The sequence below is a fragment of the Juglans regia genome, chromosome 13 (assembly GCF_001411555.2).
Source record: "Juglans regia cultivar Chandler chromosome 13, Walnut 2.0, whole genome shotgun sequence".
NCBI classification, from domain to species: Eukaryota; Viridiplantae; Streptophyta; class Magnoliopsida; order Fagales; family Juglandaceae; genus Juglans; species Juglans regia.
Window position 1 is genome coordinate 4,312,215 of NC_049913.1, and position 18,673 is coordinate 4,330,887.

Sequence of the window (18,673 nt, forward strand, 5' to 3'; positions counted from 1 at the left end):
CTATGAGGACCAATTAAAACTGAAAAGTAAAGTTACTAAAAAAAAAAGAGTGAAAATGAGAGTGATAAAAAATGAAAGAGTAAAAGTGAGGGTGATCAAAAAGGAAAGAGTAAAAGTAAGAGTGATCAAAAAAGATAAGTGAAAAAGAGATTGAGCTGAAAAGTAAGAGTGAATGTGAGATTGAGAAAAAAAATAGTGAGGCCGAAAAGGAGAAAGAGAGAAAAATGACAGAGAAAAAAAAAGAGGCTGAGGCTGAGACCTCAAGAAAAAGACAGAATGAGTTGGAAAACAATTATAACACCCAAACCCAATCAAACTCAATTCTTTTATTTATTTATTTATTTATTTTGTTTTAGTTTATTTAATTTGTTTTTCTTCCCGCATGTTTATTTTTTTTTCTTTCCGTCTATATTTCTTATTCACCCGTTTCTCTTCCTCTCGTCCACTCCATGCACACATACGACTCAGCTTTCATCCGCACACACGTCCCTCATATCTCGAGGGTTTTCACATCATATTTATACACACACATTAGCCATGCTTAGAGAAACTGCTCTGTTACGAATCAACCTCTCCTAGTCTGACGCCCATCCCTCCACCAAGTTCCAGCCCCTGCTACCCTCTTCAACCACCACTCCACTGCCGCAAACGAGACAGCCAAGACGCATTTTGGCATTATTTTCTGTGGTGTTGCTGCATCAGAAAAGCCAACGCCGTGTGCACTCAGCCGAACGGAAGAAAGCTATTAACATTTGTAATTGACTTGTTTTCAAATCAATTTTATAAGTTCTCTCTTAATGAAGGGTTATGATCCATTTTATCAAAAAAGAAAAAAGCAAGAATGTAATTACCATCGGATACCATAATACCCAATAATTTGTAGTATTTTACAGGTAAAATCTGTAACCCCACCAGCCTTTTTTCGGACAAAATAAAATAAACAACAGTGCCTAAATTAAAAGCCCATAAATATTACAAAACTGGATTAAAAGTCAAAGACTCAAAAGTATAAGTGTACTTCGACAATCTAAAAGCTCAATTTGGATATAAAAATAATTTTATTTCATCTTATTTCATCATTACAATTTTTTTTAAATTTTTACATAATATATAATAAACAATTCAACTTTTTCAAATTTCAAAATAATAATAATATTACAAAATAATATTCTAACAATATTTTATTTAACTTTCATCTAAAACTATCTCATCTCATCTCATTATCCAAAAGGGGCCTAAAGTAACCTTCCTAACATTTTTTTTTTTTTTGAGAAAAAAACATCCTTCCTAACTTAACCAAACCAAATGCCCACTTGCAGAAACAGAAGGGTAAAAACCCAGAAAAATAAAACCAATTAATTCTGTCGCACACCATTATAATTGATAATTTACTAAAAGATGGCGGTACATATACATAATTTGTTTTTTGTCTTTTAAGAATCAGAGATAGCAAGCACCTCAACAGGGTTAGTCCCAAATTCTCCCTCCAACACGCAAGTCCCCTCGGAGACAATAAACATTCAAAAACAGCAGATTCAACAAATTCTAATTGTATAAAGAAAGCAGTGATTTCCTAATTACAATGTCCAGAAACACTCAAAACTAAATTCTAAAACGAGATTAAAGAAAGGGGGTGCCGCAGGGGTTGACCACTAACTACCACGGTACTATCAATGGTATTTTCAGTAGGTAATTGGTAAAGAAAACATGTATATGATCAAACATTTCTGATTGGGAAAACAATGTTTGCTGAATTATTTACAACAGAAGCAACTTTCATCATAATTGAGGCTTTAAAAGAATAACATGATGGATAACTACAATTACAAGGCTTGTGAGTGCGGCAAAAAATTATAAGAACCATTGGATATTTACAGTTTGTACAAAAATTGCCGTCTTATCATTTCCCGACGGGAAATAAATCAATCGGTAGCTTTGTTAACTGTACATCTGCATCCAATAAACCAAGCATGACAACTTTGAGAATCAGGTAGAAAATGAGGTATTTTGCCAGTGGTTGAGCAAGCACTTCAGCTGACAAACAAGAAATGTTTTGTATACTGTAGAAACTAAATTGTCGTGTCCCCGTAAATCTTTAACCAACAATTCATACACTATAATTTCCCATATAGAGAGGGAGTAAATTCTGAAAAAAGTAACTTACATGATACATGCACCCCTCCACAGCAACAACGAAACTCTTTATCAGCTCCCTTTCATGGATGGGAAAGCAGTTCTTTACTTGACCGGTCAAGATATACCCTCTGCAAATAGTACAGAAGAAATACAACGGATCTTATAAGCAAGAATTAAATTACAGAAGTCAAGTAAATGTATATTGGAATCCTACGATAGGTAGGACAGGCAGCACCATTAATCTTGTTCTGATAACTGTGTGGGACCCAAATATTTCTCCATGGATTCTTTCTTACGCTCAGGATCCAGGCTGCAAGCATGAACAGTGCAGTTAGGTTCAGGTTCTAAACATTTAAATGTGCCGACAAACAATTTTATAATCTCATAAAAATTATAAAACCTCAAAATTATGACTGACCTATTTCTAAAGCCAAGAAGAGTATAATGTATAGCACTTGCACAAGCAGAAGCAGGAGCTATAGCAGCTGCAGGAACTGCACGAATTGCAGATGCCAAAGCAGATGCGGCACCAGCTCCACGCTGGTACTTCTTCAAGGGAGTCCGGACTAAGGCAGAAGCAGATTTTCCCAAGCCATCACTAAGGCTTTCATAAGCCTGTCAAGTTAAGAACATTAAAACCTTCCTGCAGAACACAGCACACGTCTTTTTCTGAACTGATAACCATTTATTAACTCCATCAGTGTCATGATTTCAATGCCCAACAGACTGAAAATACTTATCATAAATGAATATTTTGTACAGTCATCATAAATGAATTTTTGTGACAAGACATGGCAGAAGGAAAATGAAGGATACACAATGCTTGCAATTAACAAGAAATAAGGTCACATATCCAAAACAAAACCAAAAAGGTAAAGATAAAGATGACTGTACAAAATAATCAAACTTTAAAATGATATATCTTCATCTAAAACTCCACATATGAACGCTAGGATATAAGCTTTATTCAGAAAGTCCAAAACCAAAGTTGACAGCTAATGTAACACATCTAGTCAGCTCTTGACAAAGACAAATTTGTTTATGTACGGCATTGACCACTAAGGTCTTGGATACAGAGCACTTGCTAAGTAACGCTTGATAGCTTTAACTAGGATTTTAATAAAAAAACTAGATTCATAACATTTATGAAAAATCCATTAAACAATATCATGGACAAAACAGCCCTTGAGCAGAGGGGGGCGATCCCAGTTTAAAAGGATGAGTTCAAGCGGGTTTCCACATGTTTGTGCGCATGCACACGATTATTATTTATTAAAATTTACAAACATACAGGATCATCTACAATTAACAATTACTGCTATGACAACGAACATATGGACAAATTCTTACCCGTTGGAGTCCTTGCTGCGCATCATTAGGCTGATCAGATCTTACATGTGTCTTCAATGTACTTTGTCCAGCCCATGGTACAGAAGGAGGAATGCTAGTAAAAATATATTCTGCTAGCTCCAGAATATCATGAGCCCCAGCAGCCAAATGTACCCCAAGTCCAACAGCTTCAAGTGAAATGCTTCTAAGAAATGCAGCTGTGCCTGAAATAAAAAAAAAATTACCCAGTTTTCATTATTTATTATTACCCTTCAGATATCATGTGAGCACATAAAAGGTAAGATAACATCACATATGGTGATTATAATTGATTTTACTTAAATAATTGCAAAGATGGACGAAAGTTTTTAGTTACCAGAGCAGGCCACCAAAAAGAAAAAGAAAATCTGGATTAGCCCATAGAGAAATAATAAATTTCTAATGTAAATAAGCAATGCTCAACCTTGCTCCCATAAACAATTAAGAAACATCTGTTTTTATTTTTTCTTTTTTATCAATAAATAACTATTACCTATGTTTTATTAACGAGGAATAGGCATAGCCCAAGTACACCATCTGTTTTTAATTTTACTGCCAGTGGTAATAAGTTTCACATGGTCGCTGAACACTGAGGGTGGCTCCAGTAGGGGGAGGCCGAAAGGGAAGGGGCTAGCCATTTCTCCATGAAACCCAATATTGTGTCGTGGAATGTCCGCGGGCTTAACGAGGCGAATAAACGGCTGCGGATAAGAAATTTGCTACGTGAGTGGAAGGTGGACATTGTGTGTTTACAGGAGACAAAGTTGAAGCTGATCAATAGGGGAATTGTGAGAAGTTTGTGGAGTGGAGTTCATGTGGACTAGGTTTATATGGCATCTAATGGGGCGTCGGGAGGAGTTTTAGTGATGTGGGATTGACGGGTGGTGGAGAAAATGGAGGAGTACATAGGGAGGTACACAGTAGCATGCTCATTTAAGAGTGTGTCATATAACTTTTTATGGGCTTTTGCAGGAGTATACGGTCCAAATCTAGACAGCAACAGATTGTGTTTGTGGGAAGAACTGGCCGGTATTTATAGTTGGTAGAACCTCCCATGGTGCATAGGGAGAGATTTTAATGTTATTAGATTTCCAAGTGAGTCTTCCGGTAGTAGAAGATGGAAGTCAGCTATGGTAGAGTTCTCTGAATGTATTGCTGAGTTGAATCTGGTTGATTTACCATTAGCTGGCGGCTCCGCCACGTGGGCTAATAATCATTCTTGGTCTCGGTTGGATCGTTTCCTCATTTCTCCCGAGTGGGAGAGTCATTTCCCAGACGCCTGGCAAAAGCGTTTGCCTCGTATTAGCTCGGACTATTGGCCCATCTTGCTTGATTGCAGAGGCATCCAAGGTGGTAGAAGGTACTTTAAATTAGAAAATATGTGGTTAAAATCTGAAGGCTTTGTAGAAAGAGTAAGACAGTGGTGGTCATTGTACCAACTTCAAGGAACCCCTAGTTTTGTTCTTGTAGGAAAATTGAAAGCGCTAAAAAGAGATCTGAAATTATGGAATATGCAATCTTTTGGGGACTTAGGAGAAAACAAGAAGGGTTAGTTGAAGGAGATATTGGATATCGAGAGGATTCAAGAGTCGAGACCCCTTAACCAAGATGAAGTAGAACGGAAGACCTTGTTGGGTGAGGAGCTTGAGAGAATTATTTTGTTAGAAGAGATCTCTTGGCGGCAAAAATCAAGAGCCTTGTGGCTCAAGGAAGGAGATCGAAGTACCAAGTTTTTTCATCGAGTTGCAAATTCTCACAGGAGAAACAATAACATTGAGATATTGAAGATTGACGGTGTTGAGTGTAAAGAAGAACATGTTATTAAGGATCATGTAGTTGGTTTTTATGAGCAACTCCTAACAGAACCAACGGGTTGGCGGCCGTCCCTTGATGGGCTGGGTTTTGACGCCATTGGTATGAGTGATGCCTCTCGGATGGAGAGGGCTTTTGAGGAAGAGGAGGTAGCGGAGGTAGTGCGGAAAATGGCTAAGGACAAGGCGCTAGGTCCAGATGGTTTCTCTATGGGTTTTTTTCAAGATTGCTGGGATGTTGTAAAAGAAGATATTATGAAGGTCTTTCAAGAGCTCTCCGTGGCCGGTAAATTTGAAAAAAGCTTAAATAATACTTTTCTTGCATTGATTCCAAAGAAGGTATGGGCTACTGAGATAAAGGAGTATTGTCCCATCAGCTTAGTGGGAGGGGTTTATAAGATCATTTCCCGAACCGACTTAGGGCAGGTTTGGGGGGTGAGATGAGAATTTTATATTTTATTTTAGTGTTTAAAATATTATGTTTTAGTATTATTATTGTTTTGGGATTTGAAAAAGTTAAATTAAGATTTGAAAAAGTTGAATTGTTTATTATATTTTATATGGGAATTTGAAAAAGGTGTAATGATGAGATGAGATGAGAATTTTGTGTCTCATCCCACCCCCCAAACCTGCTCTTAGTGAGGTGGTGGGGAAGATTATCACCAAGCCTCAAAACGCCTTTGTTAAAGGTAGACAAATACTTAATGCGGTTCTTATTGCTAATGAATGTGTGGACAGTAGAATGAAAGCAGGATCATCAGGGATCATATGCAAGCTTGACATGGAAAAGGCGTACGATCATATTAATTGGGATTTTCTACTTTATCTTCTTGGGAGATGTGGCTTTGGAGAGAGGTGGCATTCGTGGATTCGTTGGTGTATATCAATGGCTAAGTTCTCTGTGTTGATAAATGGTAGTCCGGCGGGCTTCTTTCATAGTTCGCGAGGCCTAAGAATAGGCGATCCATTGTCGCCTTTACTGTTTGTTATTGTAATGGAGGGATTGGGCAAGATGATCACGACTTTGACTCATCATGGATTCGTGGAAGGATTTTCGGTGGGAATCCCGGAAAGGGGTATCATTAACATTTCTCATTTATTGTTTGCAGATGATACCCTTGTTTTTTGTGCTCTAGATCAGAATCAGGTGCGGGCTTTGAAGGCGTTACTCCTATGCTTTGAAGCAGTGTCTAGTCTAAGAGTGAATTTCGAAAAGTCTGAGATAGTACCAATTGGTGTGGTGCTTAATGTACGGCAATTAGCACATGTTTTGGGTTATAAGGTTGCCTGTCTACCTATGAAGTATCTGGGTCTTCCGTTGGGGGCTAGTGCAAGGACGCCTGCTTTATGGGAGCCAGTGATTGAGAAAATAGAGAAGAAATTAGCGAGTTGGAAGAAAATGTAATTGTCGAAAGGTGGTAGACTTACATTGATAAAGAATACACTTTCTAACCTACCTACGTACTTTCTATCATTATTTCCTATACCTGCAAGTGTGGCAGGCCAGATTGAGAAACTACAACGTGATTTCTTGTGGGGTGGTTTGGGTGAGGAGTTTAAATTCCACCTGGTTAAGTGGGAAGCGGTTTGTCGCCCAATATCCAACGGTGGTCTGGGTATCAGAAATGTGAGGACCTTCAATTGGGCGTTACTCGGTAAATGGTTATGGAGATACAATAAGGAACCAGAAGCCTTGTGGAGAGGGGTGATTGGGTGCAAATATGGTGATATGTGGGGGGGTTGGTGCACGAAAGAAGTTAGAGGAGCTGATGGAGTGGGGATGTGGAAACATATTAGAAGAGGATGGGCAGTCTTTTTTCGTCACATTCGTTTTTAGTTGGGCAATGGATCCAGTATTAAATTCTGGAAAGATATTTGGTGCGGAGATACTGTTGCATAATGTATTTCCCTCATTATTCCAAATTGCCAGTGTTAAAGAAGCCTCAATAGCGGAGGTTATGAGAATATCAAGTGAGCAACTTCATTGGAACATCAGTTTCAGTAGGGCTGATGTTCATGGCAGGTCGATTGTAATTGATTTTCATGGCAGGTCTTTTCATGAGTTTCTTGTATCTCTAAGCTAGACATTGTGATCGTGTTCATGTATATGTCCCGTGTACTTGGACACTCTATGTCTCCCTTTTGATCAATAAAAATTTGTTTACCGATCAAAAAAAAAAGTTTCAGTAGGGCTGCACAAGATTAGGAGGTGGATAATTTTGTTGACTTTTATAGCTTCCTTTACTCAGTGAAGCCAAGTCAGTTTCAAGAAGATGGTTTATGGTGGGTACCTGCCGGGAAAGGCGTCTTTGCAGTTCGCTCATTCTATAAGGTTCTCACCCAAGACCCCAATATGAGGTTCCCATGGAGAAGGGTATGGAGACACAAGGTGCCCCCCAAAGTAGCTTTTTTTGTGTGGACAACATCTTTGGGCAAGATTCTCACAACAGATAACTTGAGGAAGATGAGAATTATCATAGCAGATTGGTGTTGCATGTGTAAGGGAGGAGGCGAGTCTGTAGACCACCTCTTGTTACACTGTGAGATAGCAAGGGTTTTATGGGATGGAGTGCTAGGCAGAGTAGAGTTGGGTTGGGTTATGCCCAAGAACGTGGTAGCAGCTCTGGCCAGCTGGCCATCCATTGGAGGGGTACACCAAATCTCAGCGGTTTGGAGGGGTGCATTATGTGGTGTCTTTGGCACGAACGTAAGGCGCGGACGTTTGAGGACAATGAGAGATCGATAGAGGAATTTATAGCTTTCTTTTATAGCACGTTATGTACATGGTCCAAGGCTGTTGATTTCAATGGCATGGCCCTTCATGATTTCCTTATATCTCTTGAGAACCCCTAGTTAGGGTTGTCTCTGTATATACTGGGCTAGGCCTATTCTTGGAGTAATACAAATTGTTTACATATAAAAAAAAAAAAGTTTCACATGGTTCAACTAATAAGTTGTCTTATAAAAATAATCTTCTTAAACACCAAAAAGTGCTACGTGCTTGGACTACCGTGATGGAGCCCCCGATTTTTCTGGTAGGCATTGAACAATGAAAATAGTTCAACTGATTTACCTCTTTGCATTCCCTTGAGAACTCTACGATCCCTCTTGTAGTTCTCAACTGGCAAAGAAACCAACTTCACAGCGCTGGAACCAACAGCAACAAATGATCGGATAGGAGGAAGGCCTCGCAATATTTTATGAACCTACATTATAAAAAAATAACTATTTACTTCTGATATATAATAGTCAAGAAATTGGAACACAGAATCATTCTGTTTTCAATAAGCACAATGAATGCTACTAAAAAACCTGGTTTCGTGAAACATCTTCCAGCCACTCCCCTATAATTGTTTCGCAAACACTGCCCCAGCCATAGATGCCAACAGCATGGACATGCTTCAGTTGTAGCTCAACACCCTGCCTCAATAAGTTAAATGTGATCAAACATTCCATTCACCCATCTCTTAATCCAAGAGGACTTGAAATCTCGATCACTGCATTCATAATTATACAAAGAATGCAAAATTTACCTTCCAGGGGACAAGATTCATGAGTTCTACATAATTCCCACTGCTTAGTGCTGTGAGATCAAAATGGTGAGGACTGTAGTCAACCCGAACAACAACAGGCCATATATCAAATTTCTGAAAAAGAAAACTTAATACAATCAGTACATAGATTTTAAGCATAATAAAATACAAATACATTTGATGAACTGAAACATGAATTATCCAGAAACATAGCGGGTTAATAGGTTATAGTTCTGCCCAAATTCCAAAGTTGACTAAATGAATATCGAAAAGCAACATCATCTGGACAATATAGACAATGCAGCAAAACTCAAAATTGACAAAGTCAAAGGCACTCTGGCACCAGAGAGAGAGAGGACAAACCAGAAATTATACCACATCATAATCATGATATAATCAAAACAACATGCCTGAAAGAAGGGAAGCAATGCCTCATTTGGAATTGTATGGCCATGCAACAATTTTGAACCATCTGACTCTTGGTAACAAGCAGGAGACTGGTTGACTAGTGAGTTCTTAGCCCCAAAAAAGTTGATGAGAAAATCAAGTTGGGACTGATGAAGATGCAGTAGAATGGGAAGCAAAGCAATGCGCAACCTGAAAGGAAAAAATACAAGAACCGGCACAAGTACTTATAAGGATACTAGGAAGTTAGTAACCACTGGGAACCACACTCACTATTTCCCTTTACATTTACAATTAAACATTAGAGGGGGAAAAGTTGGTGAATAATTATTGGCCATGCTTCAATACCACTTATCAGCCTAACATGAGGTAGAAGACATTAATATACACAGGAAGCGAGAAGCAAAGATACTGCTGCCATTAGATGCATAAATTATATTCAATTTTTTTATGCAAACCTTACATGGGCATGCACACCCACACACATATATTACAGTCACAATAGTTATCAAACAACTCATTTAAACCTAGTAGATAACTTCAACTGAAAAATCGAAGTTCTAAGATAGAATAACAAAATATGGTAGCACTCTATGAGAAAAGGCTAACAGGTTAGTATCACCTTTACTATCAGAAGAATTCAAATAAAGCATTAGACTTACCTATCGAAAAATAAATAAATAAATAAAGCATTAGACTTACCGATACTCCTCAAGAGGAATAAAAGGATCTGGTCTGACAGCTTCTAATTCCAGTTTCAATGCTTTCGAGGAGGATTCTCTGGGATGTTCTTTTGAATGCTTATATCCAAGTAACTTCCAAAAGGTAAAGAAAGTTTCAGACTGTTAAAGAGAAGAACAGAAAAGAAAAAAAAAACAAAAGGTAAGGACATTTGAAAGTACAAGAATTTCAACAATACCAGTTTCCATGGTGCATCCCTGCTCCTATCGTAAAGATGAAAATCTTGAACTGAAAGAGAAAGTTTAGATGCACATACTCCACCAATTGGGAAAAGGTCATACTGAAATTCCATCCCCGATAAAGAAAGCTCCAGACATATAGTTTTATTCCTTCCATGATACTGCATAGAATGCTCACCATCATCTCTAGAATCATGCCAGTCAGAACCAGCATACATTTTCCATCTGACATCAATCTTCTTTAAATGTATACGCCCAGTAACCTTTCCAGTATCAGCATATCTCGTATTATCAATAAAAGGAAGCTTGCCTTCCACAAAATGTTCCACACCACCTTGCTCACTAGCCTCTAAAATGTGGTTTTCTACAATTCTTACAAAAGTGTCCCCATACCATCCACTATTTCCTGTTTCAAGATCTCCACACCCCGCATTCGTGGATCTGCATTTAGGTATCTCAGGCATAGATTGTTTGCCCGTAGATAATTCTGACACAGGGAAAATTTCAGATAAATAATCAGCTTCTATAAACTCTGGAAAGTAATCTTCTTCTAAAAATGAGGTCTGACTACTTTCCAGTCCCACTACAGGCATGGACTCATTGATGGACAGATCATGGGATGATATTTCAGTAGTTTCAACATTTAAGCCACACGAATCACCAAGAAGGCTTTCATTGAGTGAAACACAGATGTGGGACTCAGAAGAATCAAATTGGTAGATACCATTGCTATTAAATTGAAATGCATCCTCACATATCTCATCCATCAAACCAACCAATCCGGGTTCACTCTTTGTATCTACACTTGCGGTACACACTCGTGAAGTTGATGGCACAGAATCACCACCAAAAGTCCTAGTTGCATCATTGAAATCGTTACTCTCTTGTGCCTTCTGAATATTGTTCCACCTAGCCTGCAAATGCACAACCGATTCCTCCACATCAGGAGCAAATAGCTGCTGAAGTTGAGAGGCCAAACGAATCAGACCAGAAGTGGTGTCATGGCAAGTTTCCACGTAAATGTGAGATTTAGAACATTCCACCTCCCATAGAAGGCCATTCTTACAGTTAGTTCTCAAGATTACTTCAATGAGTGCCTCCCGAGCAACTCTAACATAACCAACCTTGTGAAGATGCTCAACATTGTAAGTGCCACCAAGAATATTGGGCTCTGAAACTTTACGAAGAAGCAGCCCAAGATCCTGCACTCTGATTTTGTACTCGCTGTCAATTGAGTTTTCGACAGATGAATTTGATAGATTGAAGGAAGATGCAGCTAACAGACAGGCAACATATTCTTCAGCCACACATTCTTTTTCTTTGGCACTTGAAGAATAAAACTTGGGATCAAGAACTTCAATCCCATCCACCAAATTCCTCAAGTAAGGCTCATAACTCAATCCAACATCAACAAAGTTAAGAACAAAAGAGGACCCACATGATGTATTCAGATCCTTCTGCATACTATTGTCACCAGCTAGTTCCGTCTCAGGTGAGGGCAAACTGAAAAAGGAGGATATAGTGTCTAACCAATCCAAGCGACCACCTATTGCAACAATGGTACCACATCTGACATTTATGGATGTAAAACCATGAAAACTCTCTGGCTCCCACAGGTATACAATATCAGAACCCGCCAATCTAGACGACAATGCATTGGAACCTCTTCCATCACCACGCTTTAAGGTAGAATCACTACACGAGATTAGAATAAACTCTTGCTCGGGAACCCCAGTGATGGAACCCCACAATTTGCCTTCTCCATGGGCTAGCCAAAAAAATTTGGCATCCTTAATACCTCCAATATTTGAGACAGACAGCAATTCAAACTTCTGAATTTTCAGTTTCAGAAGATACCATGATCCTGGAAGTTCACTCTGCATTGAGCCTCCAATATCCTCTTTTGCATCTGGGATAATCGAAATATCTACCGTATCACACTCCACAAGAAGTGATGTTTGAGACACAGAAGATGGTTCCCTAGAATTGGCAGCATCAGAACCCATGCATGACAATCCATTCATCACCTGATTTAAAAGATCATGTAATACTTTATACTGAGAACTGCAAAGAGTAAATGTAACAGGAGATAAATGAACATGAAAGAAGAGTACAGAGCTCAGAATTATCTCTTGTCGAGTTTGAGAATTTAACCCTTCCAGATCTTTCACAGTAGACACAGAAGCAAACTCATAACCCTTCCCCACAAATTTATAACTACTCCTTGATTCCCCTAAAGTGGCTAAGAGCTTTGCCCTCCTTAGTATCCAAGGACCAGTCACATGACCCTCCGGCCAAAGCATACTGATGACAGAAACACAACCTGTTTTGTTTGTCATGGACAGAATGTTCTGAGAAGAAATTTTTTTATTCTGCATGTTACAGGAGTTAATTCCAACCTTATCTTCGCTTGCAGAAGAGACCGAATAAATTTGAAGATCGCCAACATGCAAACGCAAAGACCTTGTGGTCGTCAAAAAATGTTTTTTCTGTAAACTTGCATCTGAAGTTGGACTCGTGTCTTTATTCACTCCCACATTCAACGCCGACCGTGATGAAAAGTCAAAAACAACAAACTGGTCCCAGGAAGAGTAACCTCTACTATCTTCACCATTTTCAAAAGGGAAGCATAGGATTACCCGAGCAATGGGCATCATTATATTGCCACGCAAACTTTCTGTTGAAGACAAGCTTGTCATAGGTAGAGTAGAACCTCTTCTAGCATCTGCATGTGACAATCCTTGCTTCTCATTGAAGGCCCGGGGTGGGAATTCATTCCTTTTGCTGTTTATCTCAACAGATTTTACCACTTCCATGGATAAATTCATTAATGTATTAATCAAAGGGAAGTTCACCCAGAAAACAAAAGGTGATAATTGCAATGAAATTGATGTTGGCCCCGTAAAACTGCCATCTGATGAACTTGAACTCACAGAATATTGGCAATGAGTGATGCCTGAAGTTTTAAGCAATGTAACTTTGACTACACCACCCTTATTAACGAAAGGAAAATCTTCAGCAACTAAACTATTTATTTCCTCTGAATGAGGATCTTCAGCAGGAGAGGCAAATGGAGGGAGGGCACCTTGAACTTCAGCTTGCAGTTGATGAATAGAATGCTTTTGACTCTTGTTCAACCCAAAGTCCATGGCATTGTTTTCACTGCTGTGGTAATCAGAAACCATAATACACTCCACCATTCCATCAAACTTCATTTCTTGAGGACATACCTGTTAACCTTATCAGATGTTTGAGTAAGTGTAGAAGAATATCAAGCCACACAAATACTGCAGAGCACAAAAGGCAAAACAATAAATGGACTTAAAAGTCTTCAACCACATTTATTACCTGCAAATGAAGAACAATGTCTCTGCATTCTGCACCCAGATAATGAACATTAACCTGATCACCCTCAGGATCACACAAATGCTTTTGGTCTTCATCATGGAAAGAAAGAATGATGGAAATTTCAGCAAATGCAGCTTTCACAATGGTTTCAACATGCTGCTGTTCTGTAATCAAACATTGAAAGAGGAGAAAATCAAAGTTTCACTCACAAATATCTACGAGCAGTATATGAGATCTGAAAATGCAATTGGAATTATTTAACTCTTAAATGAGAATGTATTAGAAACGTTCAGTCCCAAAAGCTTAAACTAATAAGCGTACCAAAAATGTACTTCAAAGGCACACTAGACCCCCCCCCCCTCTCTTTTAGAAACGAGAATTTTATTAATGAAAACCAAAATCATAGCTAAGATTCTCGTTTACTTGTAAAAAACGGAGGTTCTGAAAATTTCAAGACTAAACCTTTTAGACAACTAACAAAGACCATTCTCTCTGGTGCTTTATTTCAAGTGAAGCCGAGTAAACTGAAAATATAATGTAAGAAAAGTGACAGTTGAGGAGAAACATATATAACCAAACCTCATCTGTATAAGTTCGATTTTGGACAATTTGAATGTACCCTGGACACACCTAGGTGTCATCCAAGCATCACCCAGGCACCAAATATCATATGCGAGTACATATTAGGCCAAAATACAACGCAAGTTGAAAACACAATCAATGCACTAACATACAATGCATAGAATGATCTAATGCATTCAATATTAGAGTTCTAAAATAGGAAGACGGGCACATACCAGAGGGCATATGCAAAGATCCAGAAGCAAGGCTGGATGCTGCAGTAATTGCACTAAAAACAGAAGATGTCCAGTTCCACATCCCACTGCTTGTTAAAGCTGATTGGGAACTTCGTATTCCATCAAAACATTCAAAAAATTGATCTACACTGCACAGAGGCAACAGAATGACATATTAGGGGCAGTGACAATATTTGAAATTGTGATACTTGACTACCAACCGAGGCAAGAACAAGACTATACACACATGAAACAAATTAGAAAGTTTGAAACATTCAGTTGTTGTTTACATGCATCCACTACGAAAGACTGGCTCTTAAGGTTCTAATGCAATTCTAAATTCATTACTTTTTCTGGTTGGTGGTGGGAGCAGTGTGGTTAGACCCAATATCTGTTGCAAGAAATAGAAAAATAATCGACACCGAGTGTCTCTGGTGGGAGTGTCAAGAGAAATTTCCCTCTATGGCAGCTGTAATAAAAATATTGATACCACAAGATGATTACTAACCTTGCCCCAAATTCAAGTTCTTCTTCAAAGCAATTTTTATGGTTTTCATGGACTGCAAATGGCAACCAATCTGAGATGACATGTGACCCAGGTAGCAGAGTTTCAGTGACTGGATCTTGCAGTGCCAAAGAAGATGTGTCCATTGGAAAACCACCACAACGCATCACCTTGTCAGTAACATGTGCAGTAACTGGTGTTGATGAATGGCTGTAGGATGCTGCATTAATGTTAAAAGAATCTGTTAAATCGTACTGCATATGATCCTCAATATCAGTGTCCAGGTTCTTTAGAGTTCCCCATAAAAGCAAGAGCCATTTAATTGTGCAGGGCTGAAGTCTCAATTCCACAGGATCAATGTGAATATCTGCATCCACTTTGTGAGTGTCTAAGGATCCATTCTTCCAAGGTATACTTAATTTTATATTCCCAGAAAACCCGCCTCTTTTCCCAGTCACAACAGGAGTGGTAATATTTGAGGGGCAGTGGACCGAAACGTATTCACCAAAACTTGTTCTTGATATGCATGGAGAGCTTTCTTTATTGTCGTCATCATCAATTTGAAGAAGTTCAAGTACCGCTTCTCGAAACTTCACAGAATTTGTCAACTGATTTATTCCAAGAAAGCTCTCAACTCTTGCACCACCATTTAAATTGGCATCTTCAGAAACACAAGTTCCACATTCGGTTTCTGATATTCGAAGCACTAGGGTTGTGCGACTGCCCGCATTCTTTTCTTCCTTCTCCAAATATGGATCAAATGCGACTATCAACTTTTTTATCTTCACATGGAAACTTGTAAGCAACCGTTTGACCATCTTTGCAATCGTCTTAACACCTTCATGAACATCCCCAAACATAGATTTGGCAGCGTCATCCACCATGTCATGCTCATCCTTTTGAAAGTCAGAATGGAGACCATCATCACCCTGCTGAACTGAACAAGAAGTTTCACTCCCAGCTGGTGAATTATTCTTCGAACAAGGAGCAAGCACAAGCTCAAGTTCATCTATCTCAACCAGACAACCTTCACCCTTCCAAGGCATTTTAACCAGTAAAGAGCCAATGGACCCTTCTTTTATAATTACTGATGCTGCTGCACCAAACTGTTTGGGAGGAGAAGGAGGGGGGGGACAGGAAGAATTATGCCATAAGAAAACAGTATAATGACAAGTAAATCCATTCAAGTTAAAAATCAATGAAAAATGATGTTGGCAACCCTCTGCACCCTAAATTATATGAAATATCAATTAATATAATAATAGTTACAGTTCGTTTTATAATAAGTTCCATTATTTACAAAAAAAAAAAAAAAATTGTAGTTACAATTCTAACATTTTGATCTACCATGTGTCTACAAAAGATAGATATGGCCCCCCAAATCAGTTAGTGTTTTTAAAATAAAACAAAAAAAAAACCTAGGAGTCTTATCTGTTATGAACCCACAAGGTAGAACTCACCCTTGAAAACTAGCTTACAAGGGAAGAGTGCCTAGGGGCTTATAAACCATCAACCAATCCCATACTTAGTCTATGTGGGATCGTAACAACCACTACGCTCCGCAACCGATGTCCACGGCGGTCCCAACACTCACACGGGCTGACTGTGCGCTAGGTCTTTTTCCTAGCTTCGGGAGAACACTGCCATACCGGCATCACCCCACGTGCCGCACGATTGCAACCGTCGCAACATGGCCTTAGATGTAGGGTGGCTCTGATACCATTTGTTATGAACCCACTAGGTATAACTCACCCTTGAAACCTAGCTTACAAGGGAAATGTGCCTAGGGACTTATAAACCATCAACCAATCCCATACTTAGTCGATGTGGGATCGTAACATTATCCTTGGATATATGTATATAATTGTGAACATATAGACTAGCGATATTAATCAATATAGTCTTCTTTCTTTAGGCTAGGTCTTCAGCATATGACGTCACATTCAATAGTTCTCCACATAAAACGGGCGCCAAGCATATAACAAGATCAAATGCTAGAATGCTACATATTCTTTAAATCCGGAATAACAGACGAATTGAAAAAAGTGCTACTAGCCTACTATTGACAAAGAAAACAAACATCTCCGCCCAGTTGAGTCTAATGACTCTAATTACCTTAACCAAAAGAAATCCCCCATTCTTTTCATTAACAAACATAAACAAACTTAAACAAAACAAATAAAAAAAAATTCGTGTATTCATTCCCATGCTAATTATTAATGAGCTTTGTTTATTTCTGAAAAATAAAAGAACCAAGCGCACCTTCTTATTGAGACAATCGACATTAAGCGCGAGATCGCTAAGCTGAATCGTGCCCTCGCGGAGCTGCACGTCAAGCTGATCAAGGTCGATATCCCCCAATATGAACTGCCCCAATTTCTTCTTCAACACGAATTTGCAGACCCTCTTAACGGCCCACCGCGAGAACATCGCCTCGGCCGACTTCCCAATATTCCAAGGGAACATTTTTATCTTTCTTGTCGACGAATTATTCCCGAAGTCTGCGTGGAAAGTAGGGTTTTGGGGAGGTTAGAGAATTAGGACCGTGGTCTTTCGCTGCTGTTGTGGTTGCTGGAGATGAAGGTTTCCCTTCCATCGACCACGAAGAAGAAGAAGAAGAAGAAGGGATTGTTTGTAGTTTGCGTGAAGTAGAATTGATTTGAATTTGGGTTCAGTTCTCACGAATCTTGGGGTTTTGATGTATCTTTTGGAGGTTTCCGTGTGAGTCTGCACCTCCGAGTTTTTAATTTCCTTTTAATTCAGTTATAAAAAAGATAAAGGAATGAGAATTGATAAAATATAATTTCAAAACAAAAATATGAGTACCGGAAAATAACGTAAACTAACGGAATATTTTGAAGTGACGCGTCATGTACAGTTAATCCACTTGCGGAATATTTACGTGTTACCACTATTTTGTACTTACCTTTATCCACATGTACTGTGTGAGATTTTTGTTAATTTTATATAACTTTTGCGTGAGATATAAATGCATAACAAGATTTGAGGTTAACATAATTTTACATGCATTAAGGTTGCATTTAGATGTTGAAATGATTTCAAAAAGTTTAAATTGATCTATAAATAATAATATTTTAAAAGATCTGTATTTGAATGCAAAATCTCTGGAATCAACCGTTGTTGCAAATAAGCAAGATTTGTAGGTTGTGATGAATTTATCTTTTTTACGAGAAGTTGAAAATGTAGTAGTAGGTCTTATTAATGATTGAGTTGATAGGAGTTCAACAACCAAATACAACTTATATATACGAGTAATGCTAGGTATAAATTTTAATTAGACAACTCTCGTACAAACTTTTTGAAAAAAAACGAGATTTGTATAAATCATTTATATATATATATATACATTATCGGCAATTCAACCAGTAATAGCTACTTTGATTATAAACAAAGTCGATATTTTAAACATTCTTTTGGATAAAAGCGTATATCCGTATATTGGGTATTCAAATTTCAATCATACCCAAGCTATTTCTTGTTGACATGAATAACATTTTTCTCGACCCAGAATGAGAGGGAAAATCACTGTTTTTGTTTATTGTTTTGTGTTTTTGCTTTGTTTTCCTTGCGTGCAAAGTCACTCTTTGGGTAAAAGAACATGTAAAAGGGAGTTTGGATGCTAGTATATATGGATGGTTAAAGAAGAATAAAGAGAAGCATGACAAAGGCATGTGGCCTATTTGACATAACCTCCCGTCTACAAAATAGAGTTCTAGAGTTTGAAATTCCCCCTTCCCAACAAAAGAAAAAAAGAGAGAAGCATGGCCAGCAATGGAACGGTGTGATGAAACTTTGAAAGACTGCTATATATTTTTAAGACAAAGGAACA

General features: G+C 38.4%; 1 protein-coding gene across 5 annotated transcripts; it reads right to left on the reverse strand.

The window, feature by feature from the left end:
- Positions 1-1,714: 1,714 nt before the first annotated feature.
- LOC109002329 (autophagy-related protein 2-like) lies at positions 1,715-17,569 on the reverse strand. Of its 5 annotated transcripts, none has more exons than XR_004797912.1 (15): positions 17,086-17,568; positions 14,827-15,929; positions 14,319-14,467; positions 13,522-13,685; positions 10,173-13,403; positions 9,956-10,068; positions 9,259-9,445; positions 8,849-8,962; positions 8,628-8,735; positions 8,389-8,521; positions 3,487-3,689; positions 2,555-2,751; positions 2,372-2,446; positions 2,165-2,264; positions 1,715-1,950 (listed from the first exon to the last, which is right to left on the reverse strand). XR_004797912.1 is itself a non-coding variant. In XM_035683935.1 (14 exons), exons 1-13 carry the CDS (start codon positions 17,287-17,289, stop codon positions 2,374-2,376), a joined length of 5,979 nt encoding a protein of 1,992 aa, XP_035539828.1. In that variant the 5' UTR covers positions 17,290-17,568; the 3' UTR covers positions 1,715-2,264; positions 2,372-2,373. The 5 variants fall into 5 exon arrangements, 2 of the variants coding, with proteins under 2 accessions (XP_035539828.1, XP_035539829.1); XR_004797913.1 differs by having other exon boundaries at positions 1,715-2,034; XR_004797914.1 differs by having other exon boundaries at positions 2,351-2,446.
- Between the last annotated feature and the right edge of the window lie 1,104 nt (positions 17,570-18,673).